At 40.3% G+C, this 23,376-nt stretch overlaps 1 protein-coding gene across 1 annotated transcript in view; it reads left to right on the plus strand.

The window, feature by feature from the left end:
• Positions 1-23,376, plus strand: part of ZSWIM8 (zinc finger, SWIM-type containing 8) — a 61,168-nt gene that overhangs the window by 19,940 nt on the left and 17,852 nt on the right. The window contains 11 exon segments of the mRNA XM_010180778.1: positions 3,786-3,939; positions 5,085-5,179; positions 10,442-10,614; positions 12,382-12,489; positions 14,955-15,036; positions 16,284-16,404; positions 16,764-16,965; positions 17,821-17,996; positions 20,388-21,396; positions 22,196-22,327; positions 23,301-23,375. Of these exon segments, the coding sequence (XP_010179080.1) occupies positions 3,786-3,939; positions 5,085-5,179; positions 10,442-10,614; positions 12,382-12,489; positions 14,955-15,036; positions 16,284-16,404; positions 16,764-16,965; positions 17,821-17,996; positions 20,388-21,396; positions 22,196-22,327; positions 23,301-23,375 (2,327 nt within the window).

The raw sequence follows: 23,376 nt of genomic DNA on the forward strand, positions 1-23,376 counted from the left end.
TCTGGGCTAAAGTTTTAGATATTATAAAATGGCTATAAAAATCAAACCTGCAATTCACATAAAACAGTAGCAAAAAGGGTAGCATGGTCCTCATTAAAGCTGTGTATTCCGCATGGCAGTAAATAGATGAGGTGTGATTTATTGATCAAAAAGGGTAGCATGGTGCTCATTAAAGCTGTGTATTCCGCGTGGCAGTAAATAGATGAGGTGTGATTTATTGAGAATGGTTTAGATAGGCTTGATCCTGCCTCTTGGGTAGGAGGTACAGATTAGACGACCTCATGAAATCCCTTCCTGACCTGGGTTTTGCCAGTCGTTTAACCTGTACGTGGTAACTGTGGAGGTCGCTTTTGCTTTGCCTGTGACTGTATTCTCCCGAGACTTGAAATGTTTCCTTTGTTCTGCTTGGGCCTTCATGTCTGCTTCCCAGGAGGAAGCAGTGGTTCTTGCTACTGTTGCTTCACAATTTAAAATCATCTTTTCCCTTGGATAGACTTATTTTGCAGATGTGTCAATTTTCTATTATATCTTTGATTTTGCTACTGTATAATTTTTATATTAAATTTACAATCTTCCTTGCTGTCCTTATCTTTGCTTTCTGAGCAGAAGCTGTGATGCTTTCTCCTTTTCTTTGTTAGCAGACTTTTCCTCCTTTTCTTGCTCAAAATGTATTTATTATAGTGCTTGAGAGAACCTTTTGTCTGTTTTATTGATAAAATCTTTTTATATAAGTAGCTATGAATCCACCAACTGTGGATCTGTGTATCTAGAGATAAACTTTTGGAGTGGATCTCTCTTAGTTTAGGACTCTAATGAGCATATTCAGAGTCTAATTTAAGCACCAAACTCAAGACTGTCCAGCTCAATTCACAGGAAGCCTGATGGGAAAAGACCCTCTGGTGCTGTGAGTCACATCCTCAGTAAACATCTCTCTCAACTTGGCTACACAGGGGACTACTCCCTTGAAATGTAGCGAATTGTAACTTCTTAATGTAAGTATTTACATTGTGTGCCAAGTTGAGCTACTGTGAATTCACTCACCCTTAAAATACCATTGAAAAATTATTTTCTGCCTTTCTGTTATCTCCTACCATTTCTTTTCCATGACTTTGTTTTCCTTATAGAAAATTCAGCATTTTAGAGAGATGTATGGTCTTATAGATAAGGTTATTGCTTTTTAGATTATTTTTTCCCCACCAGGTTTTACTGCTTTCACCTTCTTCTGAGAACGTCTGAGCTGTGTGCTGTGAATGGCTGACTGCGGGTTATGATAGAAATGCCAGATAACTGGCCACCTGTCTTCTGCTGATTACTGCAAACACAGCACAGCTGATGCATCAGGTGATGAGTTCTGTGCAAAGGCAGCCTTTTACCTTAGCTCACTGTATCAAACTTCTAAAAATCAGCTGGCTGACTTGCACTGAACTTGCACTGAAGCAGATGAGGAGGGTTAATGTTGTCTTCCCACTTGGAAGAAATGTTTTTTCAGGAGAGGTAATTTCAGTAACACTTATCAAAGGAGTTTTCTTGAGCTGGTTTAGTTTAGCTTGAAAGAAAACAGCCATACTATGTAATGGAGAGGTTGGGTAGTGGCAATGATTGTACTACTGCTCCTAGTACCAGTACTACTCTGCTAGGAGTAGTAGGAGAGGAGACCTAGGAGCTGATTGTGTATGTCCTAGTCTGTTGCAACAACGCAGTAAAATATATTTAAGAGTAAGGTGTACTGGTAGAATAATAAGCAGAATGCATTTGCCTTTGCTGCTCTTGTTGTCAATTCAGTCTGTCTTTAGCATTTCTAATCTGTCCTTCATACCCTTGTGAAAAAGGAATACTATCCAGGCTGCAAGCTTGCAGCTCTTTGAAGAATGTGCAGGTGTTTCATCCAGTACTGAAGTCTTTTTTTGAGTCTTGTACCTCGTAGAGGTTGTTTAGGTGTTACCTCTTTTCTACTATTGTGTAATGAAAGATTTGGATGAAGTGCCTCTATACAAAAAGTGCAGTAAAAACCACAAGAAATAGCTCTCCTTTCATTTCTGAGAGTAATTTCAAGGATGAGAGTGCCTCAATTTGGACCTTTGGTGATATCTACTACTACTACAGTAGTAGCAGCAATGATGTTTTGGTTGACTGTGTTACACTAACAAAAAATATTGATTTTTTTTTTTCTTTTTGTGACTAATTAAAAATATTAAAGTTATTTTTTTAGTGACTTGATGAAAGCTTTACACCTGTAATGGTTATTGAAAGTGGAAATTATGTGGCTTTTCTGCCAAAATTATGTTTATTTGCTAGCTGCAGAGAATGGGACACTTCACCTTCCCATTGTTGCTGATTTTATAATCTGCTGCTCTCACATTTGTGGATGGCACTATAGCGCTGTAAAACAGGCTCAGTTTAAAACACAAAGTTACTAGTGATGGAGAAATAATTCTGACAGTAAAAGACTGACTCTGTCTGGGAGATGCGGGTGCTGCCAAATGAATCTAATTTCACTGCAATCAGGAAATTATAAATGTGAATGTTTGAAAACTGTATTTTCTTTTCATATTTATGCAGTCTTTCCAGTTGACAGCTCTGCTCAGTGGTGTTGGCTGCTTTGCTGTGTGCATGCTCTTTCAAAGCCCTTTGCCTTCCTATCTGTTTCCCAGCTGTTTGGACTGGAGGGCGTCTTTAGGCAGAGGGTGAGAAAGCCATACTGACATCAGGTCTTAGGTTTTCTTTTGATATGTTGCCTGAGGCTGATGGAGAGGGAAAGCTGAGGGGCCAGATTGGTTTACATTCTGGCTTCCAGTGGTGTTTTAGAAGCTGGTTAGGGAGGTGAAGAGACATAACATGGAATAGCTGAAATGGAATTAATTAGGCTCTTGGCAGCAGGATTTGGAAGACAGAGGGACTGAGGCTGCTGTAGTGATGGATCTGGAAGTGATCTCAGTAAAGCAGTTAGGTGCTTGCAGATAAGACAAGTCTGGCGTTTTGTGTACAGTGTAATCTAGCTCAGAGTGAAGCAGAAACGTAAATATCCCATAGCCTGATGATAAGAAATCTTCATCTGCACTTAAAAACATAAAATGGAGTTAGTTTGGTAGAAAGGTGTTGGTTAAATGTATTTGTATAAAGCTCTTGGTGCCTTTTGTTAAGATCCTCATGGCTCGGTATAGTCAGCACTGTACAAACATGTGAATTCCCAGTTGCTTCTGTACAGAACTTGAAATATAAAGGCAGATATTACACAAAAGGTGGTGTTGAGGGAAATAAAACAACAAATACTAAGTGAAATTAAAATATTGTAAACTGCCAAATACTGAATGTTACCAAAAAAGTCAATGCTACGTTTCCTGGATAACCTTTCTATTGCTTTCTGGTGCCTATACGCTGTAATAGTTCTTCTCTGTGTAATCGCCTGGCATTCATGGGATGTTGCTGCCATATTCTATCAGAAATACGTCAAAAATAATTGATTACCTTAAGTCTTGTTAAATGGCTTCAGCTTTGTCAGGAGACAAAGTTTGAGTCAGTGATGTCTGCTAAGCTAACGTAGCTCTGAGGAAGGACTATTTTTTTGGGAATGTGTACCCATGCCCTATAGGGCTGAAGACAACCATGAAGTTGGCAGGCAATTCTTCAGAAAATTTCTTTCTTGCCTTTTACTGTCTATCAAAATTGGTCCTTGAGCTTGGTGAGATAAGAGAGGAGGTGGAAGGGCTCCCTGCTCTGATCTCTTCAGCTTCTACTGAGTTTTGTTCTCTGGCTGGCTAATTGCATTTTGTTTCTTGTCTTGCTAGATGGGCTGGTGATCCCATTGGTGGAACTGTCTGCAAAACAGGTTGCATTTCACATTCCATTCGAGGTGGTGGAGAAAGTTTATCCTCCAGTGCCTGAGCAACTGCAGCTTCGGATCGCCTTCTGGAGTTTCCCAGAAAATGAGGAAGATATCAGGTAATGAATACTATTTCTGTTTCATTGAGCTTAAGAAGGAGTTCTGTTCACTAGAGGAGAATCACTGTCCATTTGATGTCCCATGTATTTGCTGCTTCTGCTATGCTTGTGTGCATTTTGTAATACATGGGTTACTGTGGGGTATGCTACGGGGTTTTATTTCAGGGTGACCTGCACTGCCTATGTCCCAGGAAAAGTATGTGTGCAGGTTCCGTGTGTAAATGATAGCAGAAAAAAATGCAGCCATTAATTTGCCAGACAGTAACTTGTTTGTAGACATTTGTCCTTATGTTCATCTTATGCAGTATTCTTTCCAGTTTGAATCTGTTGCTTTAGTCAGAGATTGGAAATTAGGGAGGGCTAGCTCAGTATGCTGGGCAAGGCTTTTGTTGGGGTAAGTAGGAGAATCAGAATTTGCTGAGTACATCAGTGGTCAGAGTGGACACAGTCAGAGAGATGACTATATTTCTTGTGTGAATACATAATCAAGAACTTTGTGCTCTGTGCTATCTTTTACCAAAGTATTTTTGCTGAAGCTTTTATACTATAGGAAGCCTACTTGTGTAACTGCGCATTCAGAATTTTTTTGCCAAGTAGTGATATTTTAGCTCTTTCAGAAGGAATCATCCTGAGAGTTCTTAGATGCATTCATCTAATGTTGTGGTTTCAAATGGGGGAGGTAATTAGTAAGCTCACCTGTGGGGGAATAGAACAATCCAGCTGGTTGTACATGCTCATTATGCTGATGAGCACAGATGTGAAAAAATCCCTCATGTGAACATGCAGGTCAGTCCTCTAGAAGTACAGGGAGTTTTTACTGCAGCATGGTAACATTGGACTTTGAATCGATATTATTCTGTATTTAAAATCTTTGATTTTAGGCTATGAATGAGTTTGTATTCCAGAGCCTTGGGCTGAAATTCCCAGAAATATCAGTGGCTATACACAGACACAGTTAGGAAGAGACAGATGATGTTTATGGTTGAAGTGTAATGGGGAAATGGCAAAAAAGAGCTGGACTTCATCTTAGAGATGAGGATAGTAAGGAGCTGTCAAAAGCAAAGTCAATAAAAATGCTAGAGGATAATACTGTGAAGTTTCTCAAAACCAGACTGATCTTGACATGTTATGTGTATCTCTTGCAGATTGTACTCGTGTTTGGCGAATGGCAGTGCGGATGAGTTTCAGCGAGGGGAGCAGCTGTTCCGGGTGAGGGCTGTCAAAGATCCTCTCCAGATAGGTAAGAACATTGCAGCTCCATGTCTCTAGATATTTCAGATTCCCAAAACCAGATCTGCAGTGGGACAGCAGCGTTGCGACCGTGTCTCAAAACTAGCTTTTCTGGCATCCTAGACTAAGCTCCCTGCCTCATGCATTCTTTGTAATGTCTTGAGCTAAATACCATGTTTATTTCAGCCTCAATTAGTTCAGCTGTGAAACTGAGTGAAAAGCCAGAAATGGTCTGCAAATTAGATCCTTAATCTGCCTCAGTGTTTTGAGGGGAAAAAACAACCTGTGTAGAATGTCTTTGTCTCTGTAATGCTTAAATTCCTCATTGATAGAGAGAACTTGGTTTTCTAGTGGTCTGATGAAATGAATGCCTTGCTTAAAGTGCATGTATGGCAAAGAGGAAGCTTGCAAGCTTTAATCATTCTTGTAGCAAGAGAGTTGTATTAATAATGCTGTTACTTATGTAGTATTTTGGCAGAAGGAAATCCTTGTTGCTGGACAGTGGGTTTTATTGCTTCTCGTCACTTGCCTTGTTCTGTTTATGTTTTATGGTTGTGGAAACTTATCTTAAACAAAGAATTGGACTCTGGAGTTTTCATTAAACCCTTTGAAGTAAAGAAGAATATTGAGTTGGCTTTTCCAGTGACAGCTGTTAGACAGGAAGGCATTATGTGAAATAAACACGCTAATATGTCCAGGTGGGCCGTGTCAATCCAATGCAGAGGTGTTGTAGTTCTGCAAGTGTAAGCTTCAGAATCAGAATATTAATTGACATGTGGGAACTGAGCATGCTTGTAATAAGAAAAATGGTAATTTAAAAAGCTATATAATGTTAAAGAGGAAAGTTCCGATATTTACCTGTGACGAGGGATAGAGACTTCTATGGGCCTGTTGGGTTGCTAGTACCAGTAATACTTAACTCTGTGATCAGTGGAATGAGATAAAAAAGGGAATGAAAAGGACCCATACTGTAAAAGTCTGGGGAGAACAGAAAAAGGAGATAGTCATTGAGATATGCAAATTGCAAGAGACCGATGAACTGTTATCTGAATATAGGGTAAAGCATCTGAAAGGATTTTACCTAGTCCGTTGTCTACTGTAATAATAATAGCAGGAATTCTTGGGAATGGAAGTGAAGTACTTCCTCATACATAAAGTCTTTTCAGTTGTCAGTGAGACCAGATAATAATTTTTGAACATCAGCAAAATTGAGCTAGGTAGGATTAAACTGACTTTTAAGTGTGTTCATAAGCTCCCGATGTCAGGACTGAAATTCTGAGAGAGAGGCCTCTAAGGCATCTGCTGAACTTGAGGAAGGCAAATCTTTAAAAGTCAAAATGAGTTAAAATGCAACTGGCTGAAATTCAGTAATTCCTGGGACTTTCACAATGGAAAAGAGCGAGGTATTTAATAAGACTATGGCCAAAACTTGTTTCAGCAGTAAATTAAAAAGGAAGCATAAAGCATTGTGAATGAATGCAGGCTAGGAAAACTAGTGCAAAACCTGTGCTTGGGAGAGGAGGAGCAGTGAAAAAGAGGAGGTGGTGAGTGATCCTAGGGAGGAACTTCTAAAGTACACGTACAGCAGCTGGGCTTCTTCACAAAGGAATATGTGTGTGGAAGGGAAGGAAGTGACTTTGTTTAAACAGTGATGTTGTTTCCTCCTTACTAGAGGAACCTTACCTAATGGAGGGATTTATTTTTTTTTTTCCCCATGAGTAGCAGCCTAGAAGCTGGGCAGTACAGATGGGGTAGATATAATTTCAGTTGTCTACTCTAAATGGTTTTAAGCTGTGTGTTTGCAGTTTTGAGTTTAATGTACTGGCACAGTAAATACAGCAGCCCTTGAGAGAGGGTTTGATTTGGAGGGGGATTCAGCAGTGCATTGTGTTATTGTGACCATAGGACAAAACTTGAAATGTGCTTTGTGCTGTTTTTGTCCCATTTCCCTTTGCAGTATAAGATGATTATTTTTTTAAACAAAAATGAGTAATCTTAGTCATCTTGTCCACGTGCAAATCCATATCCATAATTTCTGAACAATAGCACCTCTTCACTACATTCCAGAACCCCACTTTTTTTAGTGTTCTTCTGTATATACACAAAAAATTGGCTTTTGTAGACCTTCTCCTGCACGTTCCCTTTGTAGCACTCGTATACTCACCTCCTCACACTGAAGACATCATTGCTGTTCTCAAATAGGTGTGTTGTAGTTGCTGATTTCAGGGGCTTTTCTCTGTCATAGTCTTAATTTCTTTTTAACAAATGAGGAAGGCTTCAGCAGGTTCACTCTGGTTTCTAACTTTACATCTCCTTGAATAGTGTTTCTTAAGTCTCCACTTTTTAGAGATTCTTAATTAATTAGATTTTTTAATTCTTGTCTAAAAGCTTTTGTTCAGCTCTCCTTTTTCCATTTCTGTTAGTCTTCAGAAAGCCTTGAAATTTCACAATAAAGGAATTTCATGATAAAATAAATATTAAATGCAAAAGATACTGACATAGCTGTTCTAAATTTTTGAAAAATGGATTTTAACCAGCGGGAAGCAAACATTTATTTTGGATACTTTTTCTGAAAGATTAAGTTTCAGGGGTAGAACAGTGAGGAAGATGGGTTGTGGACTGAAAAAGAAGCCATCTCTATTTCGTAGAACCTAGTCTAGGCAGCAGGTTGTTATTTCCAACTTTTACATTTGATCAAATCATGTCTTAATTGAGTATCAGAGAGGACAGTGCGCTGCTACCCCTTCTTCACTGCGTGATAGAACCTGCTTCATGGGTCACTCTTGGTGCTCTCTGTGTGTAGTGCGCGTACCTAACACATCCTTTGAAGCATTGACACTGCCTGCTTGACATATTCGTTCTGCACAGGAGCAGTAAATCTGGTACTCATAAGATGTGTAAGGTGCGATTTCTGTGTAGAAAGCCCAAGTGCTTTCACAGAAGTGCTAAGCTTGGTGGGTGCCTACCTACATTGTATTTAAAAAAATTGATAGCCGGAGGGTGAGACTCCTGGCGAGTCCTCTGGCCTGCAGCGTGTTGTCAAAGTCTTGTGGGAGTGGAGCTTGCCCAGAATAGGGTATGGATCTTAGTTTTTTCTAGTGGGCTATGTGCAGTTGTGGAATGAATGGTGCTGGTACATGCAGACATGTTTTTGTAATATATTGCTATACATGGAGTAGATAAGCCATTATCAGATAGTGGGAGCAGGGGGTGAGTGGGAGGGAAGTACATTCTTGCTGTCTCTATGAGGTGGCCAGGTCATTTGCATGTGCAGTAGATTTGGTTCTTGTCTTCACATTTCAGTGAACTGAATTGTGATAATTTTCCTGCTAAAAGTAACCATTAATTTAATCCAGAATTTTTTGCTGGTATGGTTTCCTGTGCCATCCCACCAACAGTTTTTTCAGCACAGCGAGACTGGTGGTGCAAAGGAATTGGGCAAAGCTGCTTGAATTAGCAGTGTCAGTGGCTGGCATGTTCATCAAGCTACAGCTTGAGTTGAAGCTTGTGATGTGTCATGCTGAAGGCCTTAAATTTTAGCTCTCCACTTAACTCTTCTTCCCTCATTGCATTTAATGAGTTAACTGTTTTCATATACAAATAAAAAATTCATGGTAGGAGCTTGATAAGAGCGTATAGCTGTGACCCATTCTTCTCTAACACCTTTTGAATACTTCTTTTTCTCAGAGAAACAGAATTGCTGCAATTCCAATTTGTGAAATGCTTAATTTGCTTTTGTGAAAATGAGGGCATTTTGGCTTAGTCTGAGATGCTCCCAGTACAACAGAAGGACTAGCTGAACTGTTTGGGTTGTATTATCCAATTGTGGAACATAAATTAGAACTGTAGCTAGCAATAAACAGTGCGGTAATTTTGTGGTGAAGGCCTTCTTTTGTTTGGATTTTGTTTCAATTGCTAAAATGGCTGAAGAATTTGGGTAGCATTATGTGTACTAATCAAAATAATCACCCACATCAGGAAGAGGATTTGAATTCTGGTGAACAGGAGAAATAGAAAGGTTAAGCAAGGTAAGAGCAAGTTTGTATTGGCATGGGGGGTTATATTTTGAGGAGGAAATAGTGCACCTTGTTTTAAATGGGATTTAATAGGTCACGTGCAGTCCTGAACACCATCGTTATTATAATCTCACAATGTCATCATAAAAACCTAGTAGTGTGGATTTATAATGTACTTCCCTGTGCTGATGATGGAGAAACGATTTCAGTCATCTGTCCCAAGCCATATTTTTTCACTTAAGGTAGATTGTTGGACTGAATTTTGGTTATGGCTTGGATACACCTGATGGTTTCTGTGCTATATTAGAACTGAATTTGAGACTAGCAAAAAGGCTCTGAGGCTGATACTCATTGCTGTAGAGAATGATTAACTGGTGATAGGGACCCTGAAGACAAGTAGAAGATTCATGCTCCTGATGGCCTTTTCGTGCTTATAATATATGTGCCTCTGGATAACTGTTATCTGTAGAGGAAGCTGCATTATGAGCACAACTGGTATGCACTGTACTTGAGTCTTTATGTGAAGCCAAGCCTCGTTAAAGTTCTTTGTCATCCTGCCCAAGACGAGATTCATAATTTATTTGTTTGATCAGATTCCTAGGGCTGTATTCATTCAAGTGCTATTGCTGAAATTTCCCTTTTCCACTGATTTTAGTCTAAGCAATAGGGTTTTTTTTATTTTGAGTACATGGTTTATAAAAACAAGGTATTTGCAAAATTGCAAGGAGAAACATGATTTATGAGAAATGGGTAGCTTCTGAAGCCACAAAGTGAAAGCAAGTGCTTAGGTGCAAGTGCTGCCTTCTTTAGTTCACTGTAAAATTGTGAAAGTTGACTGACTTGGAAGGAGTTCTGAAGAAGTCACCCAGCCTGTTGTGCACTGTTGCCAGAATTAGTTAACACAGAACTCATGCCTAAAGTATGTACGGTCTGGCTCCGGCCCTGTGATCAAAAACCTCACACTTTTTGGTGATTACTTTATCCAGTCCTGCTTTCCTTTGTTAAATATTAATAGAAATAAATACATAAATTAATGTATTAAAAGCTGGTACTTTTTAATCTCTTCTAATGTTATGCCTCTCTGCTAATAGTTTGAACAAACAGGTGCTGGCGACTCTAGATCCATGCCCATTGCTGTCTGATGGTGCTGCTAGACATGTTTCGCTCTTTAAATGGTACATAACTACATTTCAGTGCCAGCTGAATCTGTCTCCCAAGCACCAGTAGAGTAACTTTGGACTTTTGAATTTTGACAGGTTTCCATCTGAGTGCCACTGTGGTACCCCCACAGATGGTGCCACCCAAAGGTGCGTACAACGTGGCGGTGATGTTCGATCGATGCAGGATCACGTCATGCAGCTGCACCTGCGGAGCCGGGGCCAAGTGGTGTGCTCACGTCGTGGCGCTCTGCCTCTTCCGGATCCACAATGTAAGCCTTTAAATACAGTTCTGCTCTCCCCTAGGCATCTTCTCTGAGCCTCACCTCATTACAGTTTTATGCAGCGTGGGCTATCTTTAGGGAAATTGTTGTTGGCACTCCTCTTGGTTACAGATTGTGCAAATGCGCACTCACAGTTGCAGTCTGCAGAGTGAATTATCTGAGGCTCTAAACTGCAGAATGTCCTTTGATGATGTGCAAATTGCTAAGGGTAGATAGAGTCCTTTTTGGCCCCTTCCTGTTTCTCATTTAAATGCTAGAATTACTCATTCTTCAGTTCTGTAAGGAGTGAAAGGTCACCAGTAGCTAGTCTTTTATTAAAAGTCTTTGTAAGTACAGGATTTGGAAGTTCTTTTCTTTTGGTTGGTTGATCATTCAGAGGGCAGAAGGAAAGTAATTTTGATCACTGTTGGCCTTTATAGTCTCCAGCTCATTTGAACACATACTGAGGCAGATGAGTGTCATTTTGACTTGTAGGTTTCAAACAGTCGGTGAAGCTTATGTTTTTATTTCACTGCTTGTGTTCTGTGTGGCCTTGTATAGAGCGGAAAATAGGTGTTTCTTATCCCAATGAACTCCAGGTGAAAATGCATAGAATCAACATGAAATACACAAGTCGAGGGTTCAGTCTTGCATACAGATTAATTTCTCCAGTCTCTGGGAAGCTGAGAAATACATCTGAAGGGAGGGTTACGCTTGGATGATTGAAAGGAACAGATTTTCTGCTGTCTCAGAACATTTTACAATTAAAAAGCTTGTGATCAACTCCATATTCTTAAATAAGAGATAATAACCTGCTGAAGCTTGTTAATATTTCACAATGAACAATTGTAATAGGCTTAAATTGCTACTCCTGTGAAATCATTGGAATATTGGTATACTTTCTGTACTCAGGATTGGAGAGTTGACAAAAAATGGGTTCTCCTTTGAATTATTAGTTCCAGTTTTGAAAGGTGGGTGTGAAGGGTGATGATAGAAAACAAATTTTCATTTATATTATTTACACTCAAAGTTTGGACCTTGTGTAAGATAATAGTGATTCTTTTCCCTCCAATACTTTCTTGTGCCTGAAAAATGATAGTGAAAGGGTTTTCATGTTTGTATATACTGACTGCTGGCACTAGCAAACTACAAGCCAAGGTATATTGCTCTATGTAGACAAATCAATCTCAGAAACATCTTTATTATCAACTGCTTTTGCCTGTTTCCAGGCTAAATTTTAGATGGATGCCATTTGGGCATTTTTTAAAATTCTGTAGAGTGAAATTAAGAAACTAGTGGTGGGTTTGTTTTTTTTAATCATCTATGTTGTTTTCAGATATGGAAAAAGGCTGATATTAAGACTGAAGAAAAAACCTCTAATGAGGTAAAGGAGGTGGCTGTGATTCTGTGAAACAGCCCCCCACAGAGCTGGTTGGTTTGCCAGAAGCTTAGAGAATAATGTCCTATTTTAGAGGTTTGTTTGTGAAATCCCTGCCAGTATTTGTGCAATTGCTAGCAACAACAGATCTTAAGCACAGCTGTTAAAGCAGTTTCCTTGAAAAGAAACTCTTAAAAACAGTTTTATAAAGCCTAGACAGCTTATTTGCATCTTATCTGCAACATACCACATAATTGCAGAAGAAAAAATGTCCATCAAGACCAAGCCTGATATCCATCAGCATAGCTACTGTTGATGACACTTCATCTATTCAGTGGACACAGCTTCATGAGGTCTGTCCTGTTAATGGCAGTTTCTGTCTCCTTTTCTTTCTTCAGGCATCTGCCGTATGCTTACGAGCACCTGTTTCTGAGTCCTTGTCTCGGCTACAAAGAGACCAATTGCAAAAATTTGCTCAGTATCTAATCAGTGAACTTCCACAACAGGTAAATGGGGATGATCAATAGGACGGACTTGTTGTTAAATTCAGTTATCTTTATTCTGGGTCAGTTTATATGATGTCTTTTGTTGCAAGCTAACCAGTTACACTATTCTATCGTGAGTTGTTAGGAAGTCTTTCAGTGCTTGCCCTTTTCAGGTTTGCCATTCTGTTATTTGAACACTGTCTATTGCCAAATGAAAGACTAGCATCTGAAAAGGAGAAAGAGGAGTGGTGGCTATTCATATTATCATGGATATGCCCTTAGCTTGTGGAATATGAAACACAGTAAAATAAATGCATGATGGTGAAAAACTTAGGTCAGAACAAATCAGGTTGCTTCTTTTTTGGGTGTCTGGTTGGTTAAGCGGTGAAGACTACCCAGGGGATGTGTTGTTTATGCCTTAGGTGGCCACTTTCTAATGCACTCGGTTGATGACCTTTTGACTTTGCTCGGTGTATCTTCTTGGTGATTCATAAGAATCATTTGGGTTATAGAACGTAATAGACATGAAGGCAAAATCTGGTCTCTTATTCCTTAAACACCTATGTTGTTCAAGGTCAGGTCATTTATATCATCTACCTCAAATGCTTGCACAAAATACACAAGAATGCCTAAGTGATTGTGAAATGTTTGCTTTAAAAATATAAGGCCTTGGCAACTTTTTTAAAATGCTGATTCAACCAAAGGAGGTTGAGAAAAAGCGATCTGCATGGGTACCTGTCACACTTCAGTAGTGCATGCATAATATCTTAAATAGGAGATTACTGTCAGTATGTTCCTAACATTCATATTATAGTGCTGTGCTTGGGACACTAAGATATTCTGTTGCTAAAATGACCTCCAGATTTTCTACAGAAATAATAATAATCTTATGAGATGAAGTAGAGGAATGTTATAATATGTAAGTGATATAAAAATACTGTTTTTTTGTTGCTGAGAGGTCAGCACCAGCAGTGTGTGGTTCTTGCTGCATTAGTAACAGACAAAGCTTTTCTTCTCCCCTTCAGGACACATAGTCACATAGTCTGGTACTCAATAAAGGAGGGCTTTGAAAGGCTAATGGTGGTGGTAGCTGTTTCCTGAATGGGGTGCTAGTTGTTTGCTTTCAAATATTCTGTGTCTGCTCCTTTTTGTAGGGCTTATTTCTCTTTTGGTCATGTGTACCAGCTGTGCACTGAGCAACGTCTATATTATTTAACTTAATTATTGCTATCTTGACAAATTATCTACCAGATGCTGCCCAACAGAAAAGCTTGGGCTTTATTGGCAGATGCATCTTAACCTGTCTTGTGTAATTCTCTTGGAAAAGGCAAGGCACACCCCAAACTCTTCCAACAGTCTCATTTCTGATCTTCAAGATTTCTGAGTAGAAGTAGATACTCTGACACACTGGGACTCTGTATTTTGACTACATGATGTAGAATTAGAGTAGTCTGTGCACGTGATTCTATTTTATCCTTATTTCTAGCTTGTGAATTACGTTATGGTATGGTAATTTAATGCTGAATTACTTTCAAGTGTAAAGGGATGGTGGTCTATAGGAAAGCAGCTAGATAAGAGGTTTTTCAAGATCTCTGTAGAAAGTGTTTTCTATCTCTATGAAAATGTCAGTGATTCTAAGCAGCTAGAATTTATTACTCGTCTCTTTTCCCAAGAGCTATTTCCCTTCATGAAGCCAGTACTCCTACTCCAATTGAATATGAGTATCTTGGCAAAAATGCCTGAAAGAGGGTCACTTTTGGCCCAGACTTGGTTTGGGAAAGAAGACTTTCTACTATGCATTTTTCTTTCAAAAAAAGCACATTAAGTGCATATCTACTTAGGATTTTGCAGTCAGGTGTGAGCCTTCTCTGCTTATCCTCTGCATAGATTGCAGAAGCAATGATTGAATCAGTGTTGAAATTGCACTAGTTTACTATTGAGTCTGAGTTAATATATACATGATCTCTTTGCTAACAGGATGGTAAATAAACTAAATTCTGCCCAGAAACTTTTGTATAGATGTAATTTATAGTTTGCTCCTCGGTACCCATTAGCTTGGGTTTTAGGAACAAGAAAACGAAATAAAGAACATTCAAAGTGCAGGAAAATGGTGACCTTAACTGCAGTCACTTCCATATCTCTCAAAATTAGCTGCAGTATCGCTCTCTGTAGGCTCCTACTCAAGAAATGAGAAGGGAATTAATAGCCTATGATGCTTTTGTTTACTTCTTAGGGTGTGACTATAGGAAGTAAGCCTTGAATATAGGTCTGCTTTGAGAAAGGAGAGGAGAAAGTGTAATGGGTGGTTTGCTATTGTATAATCTTTAGCACCCTCTGTCGTCCTTTCTGAAAACAAGACTGTCTGTATTTGATACTTCTGAAATTATGAGAGTGCTTCAGTCATGAAAATCCAGGCAGATCTTTGTCTGAGTATATATCAGGATTAGAAATACTGTGTATATTGAAAGTTTGCATCATGTTTTCAGATTCTTCCAACTGCTCAACGCTTGCTGGATGAGCTGTTATCTTCTCAGTCTACTGCCATCAACACAGTGTGTGGAGCCCCAGGTAACCTTGATGTATTGTATTTCAGCAATCCGTGTCACAGATAGTAAGTGGATGTATTTCCATTGCTTTCAGCTTCCGAAAAGCTGTGTAGCTGGGATTGCAGGTGGAGGTCAAGAAGGTGGGATAAGTACTGGCACTTGCTGGTGTAACGGATGCCCTGGAGTGTGTACAAAGGGAGCATCAGGCAATGCACCTTTCTAATGAAAGATTATTCTTTTTCAGTCGATATTAAGTATACTTATTAAGTGTAGACTTAATATATTGGAAATATTGACTGGAGGGGACGTCTCCAACCTTCTATTTGAGACAGGACTAGATTGGGTTAGCTGTGGTTTGGGCTAGCTTAGCCAAATCTTGGTTACCAGAGGCGTTACAGAGTATTCCTGTTTTAGTGCTGCATTACCATTTTGGTCAAGATTTTTTTTCCTAATGTCCAGTATGAACACCCTTTTTTACCATCTTTACTACCAGGAAGGGTTTGCCTGTGTTGTGTTTGCGATTCCAAATAGTTGAAGGCTGTTAATGATCACCTCTCTCCTTTTTAGATGAAATTACCCATCTACCTCAATCTTACCTCATAGGTGATGTGCTCCATGCCCCCAGCTATCTTGGTACCGCTCCACTATATCCTTTCTAGTTTCTCAGTATAGTTTCTGATCTGGGAGACCAAAAGCTGGATACAGTATTCCAGGTGTAACTTTACCAGTGCCAGGTAGAGGGGAATGAAATAAATTCCTTAAATCTGCTGTGCTTTTCTTAATATAGCCCAGTTTGCAGGTTGTTTGAGGTTTTTGTTTGTTTGTTTGTTTGTTCTCAATGGAAGTTTACCATTGATTTGTGTTCAGCTTGGCATCCACCATAATCACCAAACCCTATCAGCTACTGAACCAACTGGTTTTCAATCTGCTCTTGTTACATGGGGTTTTCTGTCTCAGGTATAGAAGTTTAGATTTTTCCTTAGTGAACTTAATGAGGTTTCTGTTGGCACAGTCCTTGAATTTCTGCTGGCCCCACTGGTTGTAGCGCTACCATTCAGCATGCCAGCCACGTCTCCCAATTTAGCGTTGTCAGTGATTAGGGTAATGTTATGATAGCATTTTGAGATCGCTTTGAATAGTGAGCTCTGCAATGGGTGAAATAAATTGAGTAACACTACCTGTGTGCTCCCTATAATCTCTGTGGTTGGGCACACAGAGGAAAATCTCTTCAAAGCCTGAAGACTGTATATGTGTTGTTTTTTTGTCAAGATCCCACTGCTGGACCCTCTGCATCAGATCAAAGCACCTGGTACTTAGATGAATCTACTCTGAGTGACAACATAAAGAAAACCCTTCATAAATTCTGTGGACCCTCTCCTGTTGTTTTCAGGTAAGCTGTTTCCCATTGAAGCAAAAACGGGATTATTCACGTAACCCACAAGCTCATTCACTGTATAGCCTGTACCCGAATATGACGCCACGGACTGAAGGATGCTTAGTTTCCTAGTCACTATTCTGCACTGTATTTTTGCATTGCTTCTCCAATGTTATTTCAATAGACCACACTGTATTTGCACAATATCTTACTTGTGTGGTGTTCTCAGTCTCATTATGCATTCTCCCTTTTAGGTTATACATGTCTGTCCCAGTTAAGGTGCAAACATGCTTCTGAATGTAGAATATACCCAGGATTTTGTATGGCTGGCTTGATTTCATTTTGTCTGATCCCCACTGTTCTGTTTTATCCAGTGATGTGAATTCAATGTATCTCTCTTCCACGGAGCCACCAGCTGCTGCTGAGTGGGCCTGTCTCCTGCGTCCTCTGCGAGGAAGAGAGCCTGAGGGAATTTGGAACCTGCTTTCTATTGTGCGGGAGATGTTTAAGAGGCGGGATAGCAATGCAGCACCTTTGCTGGAGATTCTGACTGACCAGTGTCTCAACTATGAGCAGGTACTCAAATAGCTTTGCTCTGAGGGGAGAAATTCTGGGGAACCAGGATGAGCCAGTGACTGATGCCAGTGTCTGTATATGCCATGGCTAAATATTTTGGTTTTGTAACAGTCTGTTTGTATTTATGGGCGTGTGTTTCCCCACACTAATAATGTTATGTTATAGTTTGCTCTTGTGCCAATTCAGTGGTGCCCTGGGGACACTGTATTCACAAAATACTTCAACCCTTTTAACATGAGTATATGTTCAGGACATTTTATTTGATTTCTGCCAAGTCAAGGTGATTTGTTTTAATTTCTTTTTTCCTAAGCAAAATACATTACCTATGGAGCTGTCATTTTGACAAAGACTAAAGATATAGTTGAGTGGTAGAATCCCAGACTCTTTGGTTATTTTTGTAGAAGGTATTGGTTTAAGTAATATTTTATTTTTAATTATATATTGAGAAAAAGGTTTCCTTTGACAGTTACAGGGCACTGATCTCACTTCGTAATAGAAAATGCAGTACAAGTTTCCTTATTGCTCTATCCACATACCTCAGTTTTTATCAGGAGAAAGGAAATGCTTTGTTTGCCACCTTTGTTCACTATTTTCATCCTAAGTGTGAAGGCTTCTAGTAAGAAAACCTCCAGTTAGTGTTTTGTTCTGTGGGTATGTGTCTTTTAACCAGAGAAATTTTGAGAGGCCCTTAGTTCTCACAAACCAATACTGCTTTCATGCTTGTCATTATTTTGGAGTCAACTGAAAACATGGTACTAGCTACAGATCCTGCTTGCTTGTGGTTATGAGGTTAAGTGAGAGCATGGGATGGGATGTTGGCTGCAACGCAGCTCCACTGAACACTTTCTTCTGCAGATAACCGGCTGGTGGTACAGCGTGCGAACATCTGCATCCCATAGCAGTGCTAGCGGGCACACGGGACGCAGCAATGGCCAGTCAGAAGTTGCTGCTCATGCTTGTGCAAGTATGTGTGATGAGATGGTGGTTCTTTGGAGGCTGGCTGTCCTCGACCCAACTATTAGTCCACAGAGGTGAGCACCAGAATCAGATCCAGTCTCATTTATTTCTGTGATATTCAAGCACACTCAAGGGTTTCTTCCTGTAGCTGTCTTGTGTTTGTATCATTACCTTGTTACCGGTTCAACCATTAGTCCTTCTGGACTGTGTGCTATGTGAGGTTCAGAAGCGCTATGATTACTTAAAACCTTGATTGCTATTGCTGCTCACTTTTAGCAACACCATATAATGTGAATAATTTGTTTTCTGAGAGTTCTCTCCTACATATGAGTGGAATTCTGCATTTCAGCCTCCCAGTGGAAAACGCTTATTTGAATGATAACACTGGCTACCAATACATTTTAATGCTTTCTAAATTTAACTATTCCACAGTTTAATGGATTTCTGTTTAGCCCAATCATTCATTGTAATCTATTTCAAGATGAACAATTTCTTGCTTTCTGTGCTCTTAGGGAGTTTATTCTCTGCAGTGTATTGGTAAACATTGTCACTGGTGTATGAATTTCAGTCAGTGTTTTCAGTTGTCTGAGGAAAAATGGAAGCTTCTGCAGGTTTCTAAGCCATATTGTGCCTCAGTAAATCACTGCCATCTTTATTTAGCACCAGTTAAATAGCAATACTGAGAGATTGTGCTGAGAATACTGTGGTTGACATTGTAATAATTTGTTATGTACATCTAGTCTACAAAGTGTGCTGTGTAAAAATGTACTGAATTAGTTTAATGTGCTCAGGAAAAGTTTTCCAGAACAAATGAAAATAGGATGCTATTTTCAATACAATTGCACATTAACAGGATTTGCTTTCTGTGAATTGTTGTGTAACATTAATAAAATGCCCTATGCATGTAAGATCTATCAGGAACACTAAAGTGGATGCAGTTTCTGTCTTACACAGTTTACATTATGGAGTAGCTAAAAATAGGGGATGAAGACAGATCAAAAACTGTGGGGAACTGGGAATGAGGCTTAAAATAAACACAAACATTGATCAGATCACATAGAAAATCCATAAAGGGTTTTGGCTTTTAATAAAGCATGAAGTTATACTGTGTGTGTTCACATTTGAGTTATTTGGCGCAGTTCAAATTTGCTCAGTCTCCTACTTGAGCTCATGCATAATTGAAATGCTCCTGCTTGATTATCTATTCTCTTGGCATTTGAATAGTCACCAAGAAGAACCCTCTTCTACCTGTCCTTGCTGTTCTTTCCAGTGAATCATAAGGCAACTTGCTACCTCATTCCTAATTTATTGTAGGCCCTCATCCTTAAGTTACCTTTCCTGAGTAGTTCCCCCTTCTTTTTCCTTCTGAAAATCCTCTCCTTGGATTAAGCCCCACCAGTCTGCTCTGTTGTTAATTGATTTCTTTAGTGGAAAAATAGAAGCAGTCTTTTGCTTAGCCCCTTTTGTCCTAATATCCTTTGGCCTTGAATTGGGTCACCCCATTTTGATTTGATATTCTGCTCTTTTGCTTTTGATAGGAAATCTTAAAAAACTGAAGTGTTGGCCTTGTACCTCAGCTTGCTGAAATCAGTGGCAGAAACAGGATGGTGGTCAATTGAGAGACTTGGTGCAATTTCTAGAAATGTCTTTTGCTCTTCTTGAATAAGATCACCTGAGCATGCAATCCATTTAGACTATCTCGCTCATATGCTTAGGCCCTATGTGAGATTTGGAGCTGGGAAATGCAGAAATGCTTTGTTCTTCCCACGGTAATCAGGGACATGACACCAACTGCTGTGTAATTTAAATATCTATAACCTTACCAGCTTGCTTCTTCCTCAGAATTATTTGAACATCAATTATTTTTGTCTTGCTTGTTTTGTGCCTATGGCTTGCAACACTTCAGTCTCCCGAGGACAGCTTGCTAAAGCCTAAATTATATTGTTGGGCTCTACATTGGCATATCAGGGTAAAAGAGTAAGTGCCTGGAGGGATTAGATGGTCCTGTCTGGCATTGTGCTTTCCTGAGTAGGCTGTTCACATTGTACTTGTGAATGTCTTGACTGGAGTTGTTTGCAGAGCCATTTCACAGCTGCTGCAAACTTTTATGAATGATTCCAAGAGCAGTTCCCTGTGGCACAGACTGCTGAGGCTTACATCACTAATAGCTTATCTGGGGCATATAAGCAAACAGGGCAGACAGTATTTCATTTTAAACCTCCAAGCTTGTATGGTACTTTCGTGCTGGTACTGTTCACATTTTGGTTTTATATCATGGGCCTGTCTAGGACTTGGTTGTTAATATGCCTGTTTCCTTTATCAGCGTGTCTTCTTAGTAATGCTGTCTGTATGTTATTCAGCAGAAGATTTTTGGGACCGAAAGGAGAAGGTGTTCTGTGGGTTAAGAGGTAATTTGTCACAGCTGCATTTTGTGCCTGCTTTCTAACCTGTCCTTCTTCTCTTAGGCGCCGGGACCTTTGCTCACAGCTCAGACAGTGGCAGCTGAAAGTCATAGATAATGTTAAGAGGGGTCAGCACAAGAAATCACTGGAGAAGCTCTTCCAGGGTTTCAAGCCAGCTGTGGAAGCCTGTTACTTCAACTGGGAGGAAGCTTATCCCATTCCTGGGATCACATATAGCAGCACTGACAAGAAGAACTCATTCTGTTGGGTAAAGGCCATCCAGCAGAGGAGCTGCCGGTTGCAGTGTGCAGAAACTGCATGTGAGACTGGTAGAACCCATGGACAAGAGCCTGGGGGACCATGTCTGCAGCCTGGGGACAGGCTGCGTCCGTCTCCCCAGGAGCCAGCAGTTCGTCCGAAGGAACTTACTGGGAAGCGGAAAGTTGTCTCTGAAACGCCACAGAGGGTTCTGAGACGACTTTCCGCAGAAGGTGATAAAGCTGTGTATAAGACTGCAGTGAGCAAAGCAAAGTTGCCAGTGAGCAAAGGCTTGACCAGTAAACATAGTGGGAAACGCCGCATGAGCAGTGAAGACAGCTCTCTGGAGCCAGACTTGGCAGAGATGAGCCTGGATGACAGCAGCTTGGCTCTGGGGGCAGAAGCTAGCAACACATTTAGTTTTACAGAAAGTCCACTGAGCAGGAGCTACAGGGATGCCTTTGAGGAGGATGGTGGGGTGTACTTCTCTGAGGGACCTGAACCCAGTGTCAGGAGCAGTTCCATGGCCAAGAAATCACCCAAGGATCCTGTGGGAGAAATGGGTAGTGGTGATGATGACCTGGCTTCTGCAGATGAGAACAGCGGTGGTGTGAGCCTGAAGCCAGAAGAAGTGGGAGAAAATGGTGCAGCAGGAGGAGGGGATGATGGAGAAGAGGAAGACGATTACCAGGTATACTATCTGAATCCACAAGAGGTAGCCAAGGAAGATGATGACAAAGCTGAAGGGGGAAATGAAGAGGAACAGGACATATTTGCTGGTATAAAGCCTCTGGAGCAGGAGAACCGGATGGAGGTGAGCTGAATTTAGTTCAAAACACTGGTTTGCAGTTTTATGTATTGTGTAACTCACAGTCTCTCTACCCTCCTAGCTGTCACTCTTAACTCAATATGTTGGTAAATTAAATGCTTAATTACAATGTCGTCATAACCTCTTGTATTATAAGGTATCTATGGTCTTAATGCAGTGGTATCACACTTGTCTGTTTCTCACAAAATTTACTCCCTTATTTCTGTGCTAACTTCAAGTGTGTCCCAGTTTTAGCTGGTCCCATCTCACATGCCAGGATTTACAAATGTAGGCAGAACAGTGTGTGCTTTTTTTCCTAGTCTCACTCTTGGAAATGGCAAAATTGAGCTGAAATTAAAAGTAAGAAAGACAGAAGGAAAAAATTAAATCCAATCATGTAAGCAGAAATTATCTGGGAAGTCAGAGGCAATGTAATAGTCTGTGTCACATTGCCGTAATAACCTCAAAGTATGTTTAGAGCTTGCATCTATATGAGCAAGCAGCTGAAAAGGAGATGTATGAAAATAGTTATAATCAGTCAGTTTGGGTTTTAGTTTTTTTGAGTTATTCTCTGATCTCTTACAGCACTTGGAGGGAGGATGGAACTTAATCATAGAAGAAAAGGTGTTTTAGGGGAGTACTTAAAGCAATGGTGGTGGAGGTCCAGGCAAGCAGGGCTCTGAGAACACCTGCTGAAGTTAGTTGAGAATTGTGTTTGCAGAGTCTTTGAGACAAGTGGTTTGAGCAGGCTAGCTCCAGCCTGGAGGAGTGTGGTTTGAATATGACCATCTGTTCTTTCTTGCAGATCCTCTTTGCCTGTGCAGAGGCCCTGTATGCACATGGATACAGTAATGAAGCATGCCGCTTAACTGTAGAGCTTGCCAGGGACCTGTTGGCCAACCCGCCAGATCTCAAAGTGGAGCAGCCACCAACTAAGGTAGAGAGAGAGCTGGTCTAGTTTTGGGGGTAGAGAATAAGTTAGAAGGAATATGGGCAATGGATGGAACAGCATTCCCAGGCATTTCTCATTTGCTCTGATTTGAGGCCCTTCACTGGTGCTTCCTCTGGGTTGAACTTCTCTGCATGTCATTAATGTGTCTGATCACTCTGTGTGTGTGTGTGTGTGTGTGTGTGTGTGTGTGTGTGAACAGAAGGGAGAAAGAAAATAAGAAGCCATTCAGTAGGACTTAGAATCTTCAGAAACTCAAGTTCAGTTAAAAGCTTCTTAGCTCTTTCTTACGCTTCAGAGAGGGGCTTGATTTTTCTGTTAAAAGCTGCAGCTCCTTTAGGAATCTATTTTAAATCTGATTGAACAAAATACTCTATTTAACATCAGCTTCAAAGGCTGTTTTGTTTGAGAGAGACGTGCTACTGTGTGCTATGAGATTATGCAGCAGACATAAGAAGTCTTGATTTTTTGTGCAGCTCTGTGGAGGTGACCTGCCTGTTACTTGTGATTCTCTCCGAAACCTTAGTCTCCTATTTCATAATGTGCACCACTGGAAACATTACAAGTTTTGTTGTTTTAGGTTAGAGGGTTGTAGAGGAAAGAAATAAGCATAAACTTCTGGAACAACACTTGTAGCGACAGTAAGCAGTTGTTGTGTGGAAGGGTTCCCTTGGAAGGGACAGGCATGCAATGTCTGCCTGCACAGCATCAGTCCAGTAGTGGACATGTGTCTTATCAACAGGGCAGCTCTTTCACTGTGTTGTGCTGGGGTGAGATAGAGGAAGGAACAATGTTCATCAGTAACCACTGGGATTTGTGATTACTCAGCAAAGGGGATAAAATTTGAATGTGTTTTATACTTTCTGCTGCCTACTGATCATTGCAAAGAGTAGGAAGGGCAAGCATAGAATCAGTTAAGATGTTTTGGAGAGTGTCTGGTGACAAATTCCTCCTCAAACAGGGCAAAAAGAACAAGGTATCCACCAGCAAGCAGACATGGATGGCAACCAACACCTTGTCTAAAGCTGCTTTCCTGC

This window comes from Mesitornis unicolor, unplaced genomic scaffold (assembly GCF_000695765.1).
Source record: "Mesitornis unicolor isolate BGI_N332 unplaced genomic scaffold, ASM69576v1 scaffold10650, whole genome shotgun sequence".
NCBI classification, from domain to species: domain Eukaryota; kingdom Metazoa; phylum Chordata; class Aves; order Mesitornithiformes; family Mesitornithidae; genus Mesitornis; species Mesitornis unicolor.